At 36.1% G+C, this 12,786-nt stretch overlaps 1 protein-coding gene across 3 annotated transcripts in view; it reads left to right on the plus strand.

The window, feature by feature from the left end:
* The window catches only part of LOC132823410 (protein FAM13B-like), a 104,309-nt gene that overhangs the window by 11,678 nt on the left and 79,845 nt on the right, over positions 1-12,786 (plus strand). For all 3 annotated transcript variants that reach the window (XM_060837219.1, XM_060837220.1, XM_060837221.1), the window contains exons 3-4: positions 6,852-7,047; positions 11,265-11,439. In XM_060837219.1, coding sequence (XP_060693202.1) covers positions 6,888-7,047; positions 11,265-11,439 — 335 coding nt within the window. In that variant the 5' untranslated portion in view covers positions 6,852-6,887. The remainder of the gene's footprint in view (positions 1-6,851; positions 7,048-11,264; positions 11,440-12,786) is intronic.

Here is a 12,786-nt window from a genome sequence, read left to right on the forward strand (position 1 = left end):
GGATATCTGGTCGGCATGGACGGGTTGGACCGAAGGCTCTGTTTCCGTGCGGTATATCTCTATGATTCTACATTCCTAGCTAATGTCTTCTATACTCTACTTTGTTCCTCCTGATTAACTTTTCAGTCATTCTATGCTGTTCTTTATATTCTGACCAGTCAGCTGATCTGCCACTCATCATCGTACAGTTACATGCTTTTTCCTCAAGTTTGATGCTTTCCTTAACTCCTTTTGTTATACAGCTGTGAGTTCCTTTTGGAGTTATTGTTTATTTTTGGATAACATTCATTCTGAATATTCCCTTCAATGACTAGCTGTGTCTCTTTATCTGTCCCCTAGGCTAGTAAGCTGCTCACTTTTACCATAGCTTTCATGCACACAGTTACTCTAATTTAAGTTTAAATTAGTAGTCATAGACTCAGTATTATCCCTTTTGAAGCTGAAAGCAAAATTCAATCATGTTGTGTTTGCTCCTACCTCAGCATGCCTTTACTCTGTAGCTGTTAATTAATTGTCATATTACGAAGTGACAAGCTTAATATAACATGCTTTGTGATTAATTTCAAAAAGTGCTATTTTAAGAAACTACCTCTAATGTATTCATCGAGCTTCTCTTCCAGGCTCCCAATGCCAATTAGATTTTTTTTTGCCTGTTTTAATTGTACATTAAAGTCACTCATAATTATTGGTATCTGTTTATCACATTTCTAACATACTTGATTACTGTTAGGGTGGCCTATAGATCATTCTCACAAATTACTTCTTTTCCCTATTACTCCTTAACCCAAACCAGTTGTACATCCTGATGTCCTAAATAGCAGAAATGTCATCCTTGACTTGAAAGTGTTACTTCTCACCTTTTGCCAGCTTCCTATTTTTCTTGAGCATCGTATACCTGTCAATATGCATGACCCTGCCATCTTCTACCCTTCTATCTGTTGAGGCTATCAGATATTTATTTTGGTGTGCACTATGCCATTGTATTCATAACAAAATAAACAATTAGCCTTTGTTTTTATAACATTTAATCTTGATGTTGGTGTAAGCCTGATTCTTTTACTTGCTCCTTTCCATTCTGTGAAACCTCATTTCCCATGTTACGATTCTCCTCACTTAATATGTCTTTACTGTTTATCTGCTACATCTTAGCACATTTGATTCTAAAGAGAATACTTTAGAAGAGAACTTTAAAGAAAATAGCTGCAGTCTCTTGCATCTTTTCTTGAAGGGCAATCTATCCACCCCAGAAATTCAATTGGTGAATTTCCATGACACTTCCTCTATGTTAGGTACATTTTTTCCTTGGGTAAGGAGATATAAAACCAAATGTAGTCTTACCAAAGTGGTATGAAATTCCAATAAAAACCTTTACTCCTAAATGTACATAGGTTTTTTTTAAAAAAGGAAAAGACAGATACCCATTTGCCACCATAATTATTTGCTGTACCTGCAGATTAGCCATTGGTGAATCATAAACTAGGATGCCCAAGCCCCTTTGGAAGTTCCAATCTTCCCAGCATCTTAAACCTAAGAAATGCACTCTTTCCGTTTCTAATACAAACCTCACATTCTTCCACACTGTATTTTGTCCGCTAAACATTTGCCTTCTCTCACAGCCTTTCCAAATCCCCTTGAAGTATTTTTGCATAATCTTACCAACTCTGACTTCCAACTATTTTTGTGTAATTTGCAATGTGAATGAGAAACTCTGAAAGACAGGAGAAACTGCAGTAAGAGATGGTTTTAAAATTTAAATGATTTGGGGAACTACACAGTGAAATTATATGGTGAAATTAACTTGGTGTATATTGAACCCCATCCAATTTGGTACTCTTAAACAAATTAAATTTCAGCTTAGCCTAAGCAGTATATCATGCATTTCATGACACTACTCCTATCCAGAAATAGCACAATATCTAGTTTTCTGAGCAGCAACAGTAGAGACATTTTGCTACATATTCAAAACAGTTCTTCAAAGGAGAGGGGACATGTATTTCAATTCTTCCTGAATCCTCTTGTGTTTAGAGATTCTAGTTATTTCTATAAAATGTGTAAGCATCTTGTGTGGTGGAGAGTGTTCCTAATATTTGATATCTCATTCAGTTATTTGCTTTATCCAGGGCCTTAACAGTCGTATGCTATTGGGATTGGCTGCATTAACAACTTAGGATCATAACAATGTTTCCGATTTAACTGCCTGTGAATTGCTGATGTATCATCTTGGTGTGCAGGAGACTATTTTAAAGTTTGTAGATGACACAAAATTTGGAGGTATTATAAACTAAGGAAGGTGATTTTAAAGTTTCAGAAAGATGTTGATATGTTAGTGGATGGATAGGTGGTAGATAGAGTTCAGTGCAGGGAAGTGTGAGATAAGATACAAAACTCTCAAATACAAACATTGATATACAATTAAATCAAATATACAATAGTCAAAATTTAACAAAGGGAAAAAAAATACCGAAATAGAAAGAAAAACAAAACTCAACTTTCTACTAATCTAACCTACAACTAACCAGAGTGTATACTTAAGTCTCTTACATGCTCGGAATGTATTAACATCCAAATGTAATAAAACCCGTATTTGTGCAGGATTCCTCTCCTAAGGGGCCCCGGAGCAGCCAGGTTTGTAATCTCCATTAAATAAAAGCCCTTGTTAGGATGGCTGAAATATCTGCATTTATGTAATTCAAGAAGGGCTGCCATATTTTATAAAATAATTCAGTCTTTCAGTGCACCATATTTGTAAGGAAGTCAAGGGGAATACATTCCATCATTAATCTGTGCCAATTTGAAAGTCCGGTGGGCCCTCAGCCACCCAGTTCACCAAAATATTTTTCCTTGCACAGAAAGAGAGAATGGAAAATAGTCTCTTCCCGTGCATATCCAGGGAGGGAAAGTTCGAAGAGCCCAAAAGGAGAGATATAGGGTCCACTCTAATTTCCGTTCCTAAAATTTCTGTCAGGGTACTTGCTACTTTAGTCCAATATCTACGGATCTTATGACAAGTCCATAGGCAATGTACAAGAGTGCCCACCTCTATTTTGCATTTGGGACACATTGGAGATGCTCCTGCCTTAAATTTTGCCAATTGAGCCGGTGCTATATGGGCCCTATGAAGTATCTTCAGCTGGATAGCCTGGGTTCTGTTACAGATAGTAATTCTTCTAGCATTTTCCCAAATATCATTCCACATTTCTATAGATATTTCTAGTCCCAAATCCTGATCCCATGTTTTAAGCAGATTGTCCATATCTCCCGATACTTCATCATGTAGTAAATGATAAATAGTGCTGACGGAGGATACCCCCACTGGTCGTAGGACATTACATTCTCTATCTGATTTATAAATACTATCTAATAATGTAGTCTTCTTCTGTATATAATCTCGAATTTGGAAGTATCGAGAGAGGTCTCCATTAGGTAATCCGAATTTCTGACGCAGCTGTTCAAAAGACATCAGGACCCCATCTTTAAATAGGTCCCCTAAACATGAGATACCCCTGGATCTCCAGAGTTTAAAAGTGGCATCTGTAAACCCCGGTTGGAATCCCCATGCTCCTACTATCGGTGCATAGGGGGATGTTTTATGTAAATTACCCTCATTTTGCCGCATTATATTCCAAGCCTTAATTGTGTTTAGTATTATGGGGTTTTTACAGTGATCTGTAATGATTTTCCTCTTGTCTGAAAAAAGGCATGGTTTTTAAGTGTTCTGCAAAGAAAGTGAATGTGTGATGAGGAAAAATGCTCTTTCATGTAGTGAGTGCTTTGGGTTTGGAATCAATGGCCTGGAAATTTGGTCGAGATATTCAAGAGGGCACTGTGTGATTATTTGAAGAGGAACAATGAGCAAGGTTATCAGGAAAAGACAGAAGAATGGCAGAGTCAATGTTTGGAGAGGCAGAATGGCTGCCTGTACTGTACCAATTACGTAATTCTGTGAAATCAACTGAAGCTGTCATCTTGATTTAACTTTGACTGCTGTATGCAGTACACTTAAAGCTTTATACAAGACTTTATGCAATTAATAGATTGATCAGTTTTTCTTGGATTTCTGCTCTCCTGTTCGAACTACAAGTTTCGCTCCTCAGAATCCCAGGAATACTATCCTTCATGCTTGCTTCCACAGTTTAGAGCGTGCTTAATGGGAATTTTCTACATTTGAAACTGCTCCCATACCACTATAACATGTATTTTTAAAAAAATGTTTTTGCTCACTTTCCTGAGGTTGAGATTTCATGAATATTAAGATTTAAACTGCCTACAATAGAATTCCATGTGAGCACTTTTTTTTCTTGGCTGAACTAAGATATTAATTCAAGGGTAGCATTACTACCTAGGACGATTCATTTTCACCTGACATGCATGTACACACTCAGTTGGTAGATAGCAATCAATGGATGAAAACATATTAGACTGAAAAATTATTTTCCATTTTCTAAGCCACAGGATTGAAACAAACTGTACTATCCAGATGTGGCATCAAAATATATTTACTTTTTCAGGTGACCGAGATTTTTCTAGTGCTAGTTTTTTCTTGTTACTTTTTTCAATGTTGCTAACTCTTAATGTAGCCATATGATAACACGCCAAAGTTAATTTTGAAGTTTTTCCCTCTTTAGATAGCTAATATTTCCAAAGTTTGTATACACCGAGGCCCCAATGGAGGCTCTTTTGTGGCAGACCACCAGTCTGCTCCATCTTACCAATTAGGAGTATCTGTGCTCTATTCCTACTCCTGAGCTGATTCAGCCAAATTCATAAATAGTCAATAATTTACCTTCAATTTCATAAACTTCTGTTTTAGCTCGCAATCTCTTTTGAGGGACTTTATCAAAATCCTTCTGGGACTCCATACAAACAACATCCATAGGTATTGCCCTGACCACTACTTCAAAAAAAAAGTAATATCATTTACAATCTTTCCTGATCAGCTGAAAATTTTCTATCCTTCCATATATACTCGAGTAAATTCCTGTCTTAAATTGTGCAGAACATAATGTTGAATGGGATTAGTATCAGCTGTTCAGAATTTATTCTATTGTTTGCCTGATATTTTCAGAATTGAAGATATCTTGATATTCTTTAATATTCCAAATAGATGTCCATATTCACAGCATAATGCATGATGTTTCACTGAGCAGAGAGTACACTGCTCAATTTATTAGCACTAAGTTTCCATTTTATTCTAAAAGTAGGAGGCTTTACTGCAGCAAAGTGTTGCCCTAAGAGTCATTGTAAGCCAACTGCACAACATTTTGCTCACGAGAAATTAAAAATACTATTTTCTGCCACAGATTGATTTTGGGATATAGTCCATCTCTAAAGCACCATTGTTATAGAGTCAGAGAACTGTACAGCACAGAAACAGCTCCTTCAGTCCAACTTGTTCATGCCGACCAGATATCCTAAACTAACCTAGTCCCATTTGCTAGCATTTTGGCCAATATCCCTCTTAAACTATTCATCCACCCAGCCAGATGCCTTTTAAATGTTGTAATTGTATCAGCCACCACCAGTTCTCCTGGCTGTTCATTCCATGTACGCACCACCTCTGTGTGGAAAAGCTTGCCCTAAAATCTCACCTTAAACTTTTATGCCCTCGAGTTTTGGACTCCCCTTCCCAGGAGAAAAGATCTTGGTTATTTACTGTATACATGCCCCTCATGATTTTATGAACTTCTATAAGGTCACCACTCGGTCTCTGACACTCCAGGGAAAATAGCCACAGTCCATTCAGCCTGTCCCTGTAGCTCAAATCCTCCAACCCTGGCAACATCCTTGTAAATCTTTTCTGAGCCCTAACAAGTTTCACAACATCCTTCCTAAAGCAGAGAGGCTAGACTCCATTGGTTAGGCCATAATCAGAGTAACTCAATGTCCTGTACAGCTGCAACATAACCTCCCAACTCCTATACTCAGTGGTCTGACCCAAAAAAGGAAAGCATACCAAACACCGCCTTCACTATTCTATCTACCTGCAACTTCACGTTCAAGGAACTATGAACCTGCACTTAAGGTCTCTTTGTTCAACAGCACTCCCCAGGACCTTACCATTAAGTGTATAAGTCCTGCTAGGACTTGTATTTCCAAAATGCAGCTCTTCACATTTATCTCAATTAAATTCCCAGACTCAAGTGGATTGAGTGATCCCTCCTCCAGGTCAGGTCTGTTAAACTCCCCTTTATGCAATATAACTGGCCAAAGCAGCTGCTCCAGTCAGAAATTCTATCCCTTCCCATCCATCTGTTCTTCCAGATGTTCGAATCTGAGTGGGAGGGAACCTGTGATTTTAGGAGCTGGCGAGAGAGACAATCTCTGTTGGGAGAAATAGCACCTCTGATTCTGTGTCTCCTGTATACTGCAGTGAATTTGCCCACAGCCCAAGTATGTTTTGAGTGCTGGCCTCTACAGTTGTTTCAACTATTTATTGTCAATTTGACCCATTAGAAGTGGAACCCTCCTTATGAATTACTAAGATACTAATCAACTGAATGTTAATATTCATCGAATTTTTTTCCACTGAAGCCAATGAGTTGCAGTTCCTCTGTCATTTAAGCATGTAATCTGTTTATATTCTCATTGCCATTGTGTTTAATTTCTACGAAGAATTCATATTACGATAATTGTGGGCTTGTGATAATTCAAAAATTGATTTTTTTTCACATTTGCAATTCTATTTAATTATAAATTTAGAATGAGTGATGATTCTTACTTTATAACTAATGTGAATTTGTCAATTTTAGAAGATGGTGAAAGAAGTTCACTGTCATGAATGTTTAAAATGTTGTAAGCTGAAAGTAGAAAAAAGGAAAATTTGTGCTGATATGCTTGCTATTTTCTTGCAGAGACAAAACAGCTTTGCTTTTTGGCTGAAGGAAGATATGAGGAAGAGCTTCTCTCCTTCACCGAGTAACAGCAACTCTTCAACTACTAACAAATTTTTTGGAGTTCCTCTTCATGAGCTACAGCAACAAGGACATCATCGGGGGAATGGATCTCGATTTATAGTGAAGCATATTGTGGAGTATCTGGAGGCATATGGTGAATGAAATTCTATCTATTTAAATATATTTGAAAATTTTAGGCTTAGTAATACTTTTAGTAAAATAAAATAGACTGAAATAAATTTTAGAAACATTCTCACTTGATAATTTTGGCAGTCTCTCCAGTGTTTAATTTTTGTTAGCAATTTGAAACTCAAGGTAATTTTCAGCTCATTCTTACATATGAGTTATTCTCATTGGTTATCATGTAATTTTACTAGGTGTAGCACATTTAATGTAGCTGCAATTTAAAACTGAATCTTGGCTTTTTCATGGAATTGAATTGTAATTTGGGCAAAATTAAGCCAGTCCGCAGGAGTACTGGGGAGGGGAGGTGGATTAGCCCTTAAGAGTGGAAATGATATTTCTGGTTCTTTTGTGTTTGTGATGTATATAGCCTTGTTATTTAAATCTCTAATTTGGTTTGGAATAATAAACTGGCATAATACACATTTGGGGAATGAAATACATAACAGGCATGCATTTGGCTTAATTTGAGTGACATTGGCAAAACATTTGTTAAAAGCTGAAAATGTGTTGTTGGAAAAGCGCAGCAGGTCAGACAGCATCCAAAGAGCAGGAGAGTCAACGTTTCGGGCATGAGCTCTTCTTCAGGGATTCCTGAAGAAGAGCTCATACCCGAAACGTTGACTCTCCTGCTCCTTGGATGCTGCCCTGACCTGCTGCGCTTTTCCAGCAACACATTTTCAGCTCTGATCTCCAGGATCTGCAGTCCTCACTTTCTCCTAAAACATTTGTTAAATCTAGATAAATTTATCTGAACTTTGTTACTGCTAGTAGAATTTTTTTTTAAACAAATGGTTGTTTACTAGAATTTGGGTTCGAATGTAGTACTATAGTATAGTAACATGAGAATCCTTTTGATTTCTATGCATGTATATTTTATATGTAGCATAAAAATTGCCCACTGTCATTTTCCTCATGAGTAATCAAGTTGCTAAGCACTCTTAGTGCAATTTTAAAATATTAACTTGTAATTGCCTAAGGGAGGTTTTATACTAAGTTTAATAGTAGGCATATGTATGGCAACGGCTACTTTGGTAGTTGATCTTGCTGGAAAGAGATCTGTTGCTGAAGTTTTTTTTCGCTCATCAGTAAAAACACATAAATGCTATATTTCAAACAGTCATAACAACTTATATTTTTGGAGAAGAAAGTGATGATTGATTGGCAAGGTGGGTGAAGTGTTGTCATAGAGGAAGCATTGGGGATCTTTAGGCTCTACAATATCCTGTATAATCCAAAAAAAGTGCACAATACCTGAAAATGTTTTTCTTTTTGTTCGCAGTGAATGAGCACCTATAAATAAATATCACTTCTTCCAAGTGTAAAAGAGCCAGCCAATTATTCACTGAACATGTCTGCTGCTCTCTCATATGATTGGGTGATCATGTATTCCAGGACAGTTTGAGATCTTGGCCCAGAATTTTAATGGAGCTCTTATGTGGTCTGACATTAATAGAATGTGCCCTTGCATATTTAGGTTTTTTTTTTATTTTTGAATGTAACAAATTCCTCACAGTTCAAACTGTTAACAGTGGTGTGAGATAAATGACATCTGGAAACTACTTGACCAAGACAAAAACTGTATCTCCTTAATCAGTTGTTTTGAAAGATTAGAAATGGTTAGTGCAATGAAAGAATCTAATGTGTAGAGGGAAGAATTCAGTGTCAAAATCTGTGCAAAAAGAAAATTGAAGGAAAACTAAAGATTGGATAAAGAATCAAAAGGCAGATACAAACAAATACATTTTGCAACCATTTTTAGCAATTGATGCTTTGAAGTAACAAGGTTCCCACTTCTAATAGTTAATTTTCAGTGCCCGAGAGAATGATTGGTAGTAATTAATACTTATTTATTGTGGGCCAGATCTAAGGTTGTGAATATTGTAGTTTTTAAATGGTAGCAAGCTATGAACAGTAGAGATTTGAATAAATTTTAGGGTGTTGTTAAACGGATCACTTAAAATAAATCCAGATGAATTATTAATCTTCATATATAGAGTGTCAAAGATGAGAGGTTAGTTATTGATGAGCAAAACTATAATTAAACACATTTGGGGTTCTGAGTATTTTTCTGGATGTATTGGCTGATGAATGCCAATATACGAGTGTACTATCGAACCTCCAAATACTAAATTGTGAAGAGAAGTAGTTCAGATATTATTCTGTTTCACTAATTTTGATTGAAGGTTTTAGCAGCTTTTGAAAGGAATTGACATCATTGATTAGAGACTTGTCCTGCTAGTGAAAACTAGGATAAGGAGAAGTAACCTTAAAATCAGAGGGTATTCCGAAATGAGATTAATAAACATTTCATCACTCGCAGGTGCTGGAAATGTAAAAACGTAGATGCTAGTCCAATTCATTCAAAATCTGTTTTGGCTAGTCATGAGTAAGAAACAATATAGAATTATGAATTAATTATGATCTCATTTGAATCCTGGAATGCACCCCAGGTGCTGAATGGCCACCTTCTGTTTCAACATCATCGTGCTTTAAAAAGGATATTTAAGCTTTAAATGATCTAGGACTGATTTTAGTTCCTATCAATGTTGGAGTATTGCAACTTTTTGTAATTTAGTGCTCATCTCTGTTAAGGCACGCAACATGATGTCCACTTTGTGAAACTAGCTGTGGAGCAACCTAACTCTGACAACAATTATTGGATACCAAGTTGTATCACATTTGTATACGTAAGAGTTCAATTAGCCTCACTGTTAGTTTGAAAGTCTCATCACTTCAGCACAATATGTAAACCTCCATATGTAAGCACGCTAGCTTTACATGTATAAAGTATAAATCTTCAGAGTGAGAAATGCATTAAGTATAGTCCAAATGATGAATAATGTGGCAGGAGATGAACAACTTTATTTTCAAGATGCCATGCATATGAGAAGATCAGTTTTGCTATTTTCTAAAGAAACTGTCAATTGTCTTGCATGTTAATACTGATTCTGTCTTCAAGTACTTTGGCTGCTGAGGCTCTGGAAGATTCCATATAAGTGGAAGCAAAGCACTTAAGAAGCCTGGCTGAATTTGTTCTCACTTAGAACAACTTTTTTTCCTTTAACGAGTCTCTCTTTCTCCAAGTCAAGGGTATGTGTATGGGAACACACAAGGTCCCATTTTACCACCTTTGTGTGGCATGTAGAACATGTCTTGTTCCAGAGTATGGCTGATCTTGCACTACTTGTGTCCACTTTCATTCCCTTTCTCTGTTACCCTTGATCTCCCCAACAGATCAAGAATCTATCTGTCTCAGCCTTAAATATGCATTGGGACGGAGCACCCCCACCCCCATCCTTGGCATTTCTGTGGCAACAGGTTCCAAAGACACTCAACACTCTGAGGAGAAATTCCTCCTCCGATTAGTCTAAAGTTGACACCCCTTAATTCTGATACTGTATCCGAGACTCTTTCGTGTGGGAAAACACCCTCTCATCATTTACCCTATCATGCCTCTTAAGAATCTTAAATGTTTCAATGAGATCACCTTAACCTGTTTAATAAGGCAATCCCTCCATATCTGGGATCATCCTCATGAACCTTCTCTCAACTGTCTGCATCAGTTTGGAAGGAAGTATATTTACATTGATGTTATTGTGGATATTCAGTTTCCAAGTTATTTATTTTGTATAATAATTAATGCTAAAGACTGAAAAATTAATTGAAATGAGCAACTTGAGCAGAATGCTTGTTAGGTCTAACCCTACAAGTCATTCTGAGCTTGTTCTGCAACCATTTCTTGGAGCAGTGTATAAAAGATTCCATTGAGGCACAACTATATTCTAAGACGTTTCTCTAAAAATCAAGCAATACTATTTTAATGACAGCTGATAGTGTCAGCTTTGCTCTGAATTTTTGAGCGTGCACGTCTCTGTAAACACCAATCTGCCTGAATGGTGACAGGCATTTGATCTCCACATCTCTTCCTAGCAGCTGGTTATGTTATTGCAGATCATAGGATTCAATTATAATGACTGCAATAAAGCTAGTCTTGCTTTTTTAATTGTTGTGAATGGAAATTGTGGAGCCAATTAGTTTGCCTTTAAGCAGCGACTTGGAATTCTGCTTGAGAGCACCCAATATTGGTTCATGCAAATTAAATAGTTCCAATCTGACTTCTCAGAATGTTTTATTTTTAAAAAAATAAATAAAATATATTAAATTAAAAGTTGTTTTATTTTCTAGGTAATATTGAAGATGAACTTGGAAGGAAGTTGAAATGCTTCTTAGATGAGCTTCCAGCAGTTAACTATAATCTCCTGAAGTTTCTGTGTCAATACCTGGTCAAGGTAGCATTACAAAAGGAAGAGAAGTGGACTTCAAGGAATCTTGCTGCTGTATTTGACCTGGATGTTTTCCAGTAAGTGTTGAAGTATTTTACATTTTAGGCTGTAAATTTAAAATTTGTGTCCACATCTTGAATGTTTTTGAAAGATTTTTGTTTTTGTTACCTCAGCATCTTAGTGTTCATGTTCAAAATATGTCTTTTTCAACAAAAAGAAGTTTCACATCTAACTTTGTTTTGTTTGTCTAACATCAACAGAAACCATGTCAATGTATTAAACATTTATATATTGGTGCATCTAATTAATATATTTTCACTGCATTTACTAAATAAATATTGACTACTTTATGCTTTATTTAAATACATTTTGTTCTTTAGATATGAACTTAAAATTTCACAAAATTCTTTTATTAAAATCTGACAATGCCACTGATTAGAAACTCAAAAATTTTGGGTGTCTGTGTTTTATCTGTATTTGAATAATACTTTCCAATGGGACATAACGTTGGTCACTGTTCTGATTTTTATCGTAAAATATGTCTATTTTGAAAGCCAAATACCTAATTTAACCTAGTAACTCTGTGTTGGGTTAAATATTAATTTCTTCCAAAGTTAGATTAGAAGGCAGTCGTTTAATGTTTGAAATTTGGACTATTTACATTCTTCATGGTGTTGTAGTGATGCTTCATGTAGTTGGAGTGATGCTCTGCTTACAATATGATTTTTTTTTGTTAAAAAGCTCTTCTCCTGAAATGCCTCCCTTTCAACATCTGCTCTTGCTTAATTTTTAGTCTGTTTTCCAAGTCCAATTTTAACTTTTTATCATTGGCAATTTATTTAAAATTAAGAAATTGGTTTCCTTGTCCTCAACAGAATATATTAGTGTTATAATTACTTTTCCCGGAAGGATTCTTTGCTATGAGATTGTTGACCCTTGCTTCCTGTTAATTACAGAATGTGTTGTCCTGAATGCGTTCTGTGGCCTTCTCCTTTAATATGATTAGTCCAATCCATGTTAAGTTTTAAAATCTTCCACAATTACTGCAGTTCCTTTGTCTTACAAGTCTCCATTACTACTGGAGTTTTAATTTGCCTTACAATGTAGCTGCTATAAGGAGAATTATAAATTACTTTCAGTATGACCTTTTCCATATGATTTCTTGATTTGATTGCGACCGATTCTACGTGTTGTTCTACTTGGCCAAGATTATTTCTCACTAAAATGCTGAATTCATTTATTAAACAGAACTATCCCATCACTTTCAAGATATTTCAAAAGGATAGTAAGTAGAGTTACCTTGAATGTTCAGTTCCAGCTTAACCATTTAGCCACTGTCTCTGTAACTTGTTCTGTTTCATGAGAGGTGGGTTTGGATAGTTGGGCCAGCTTTAATGACTGAGAGATTAGCAATAGAGAAAATG

The sequence above is a fragment of the Hemiscyllium ocellatum genome, chromosome 16 (assembly GCF_020745735.1).
Source record: "Hemiscyllium ocellatum isolate sHemOce1 chromosome 16, sHemOce1.pat.X.cur, whole genome shotgun sequence".
Taxonomy (NCBI): domain Eukaryota; kingdom Metazoa; phylum Chordata; class Chondrichthyes; order Orectolobiformes; family Hemiscylliidae; genus Hemiscyllium; species Hemiscyllium ocellatum.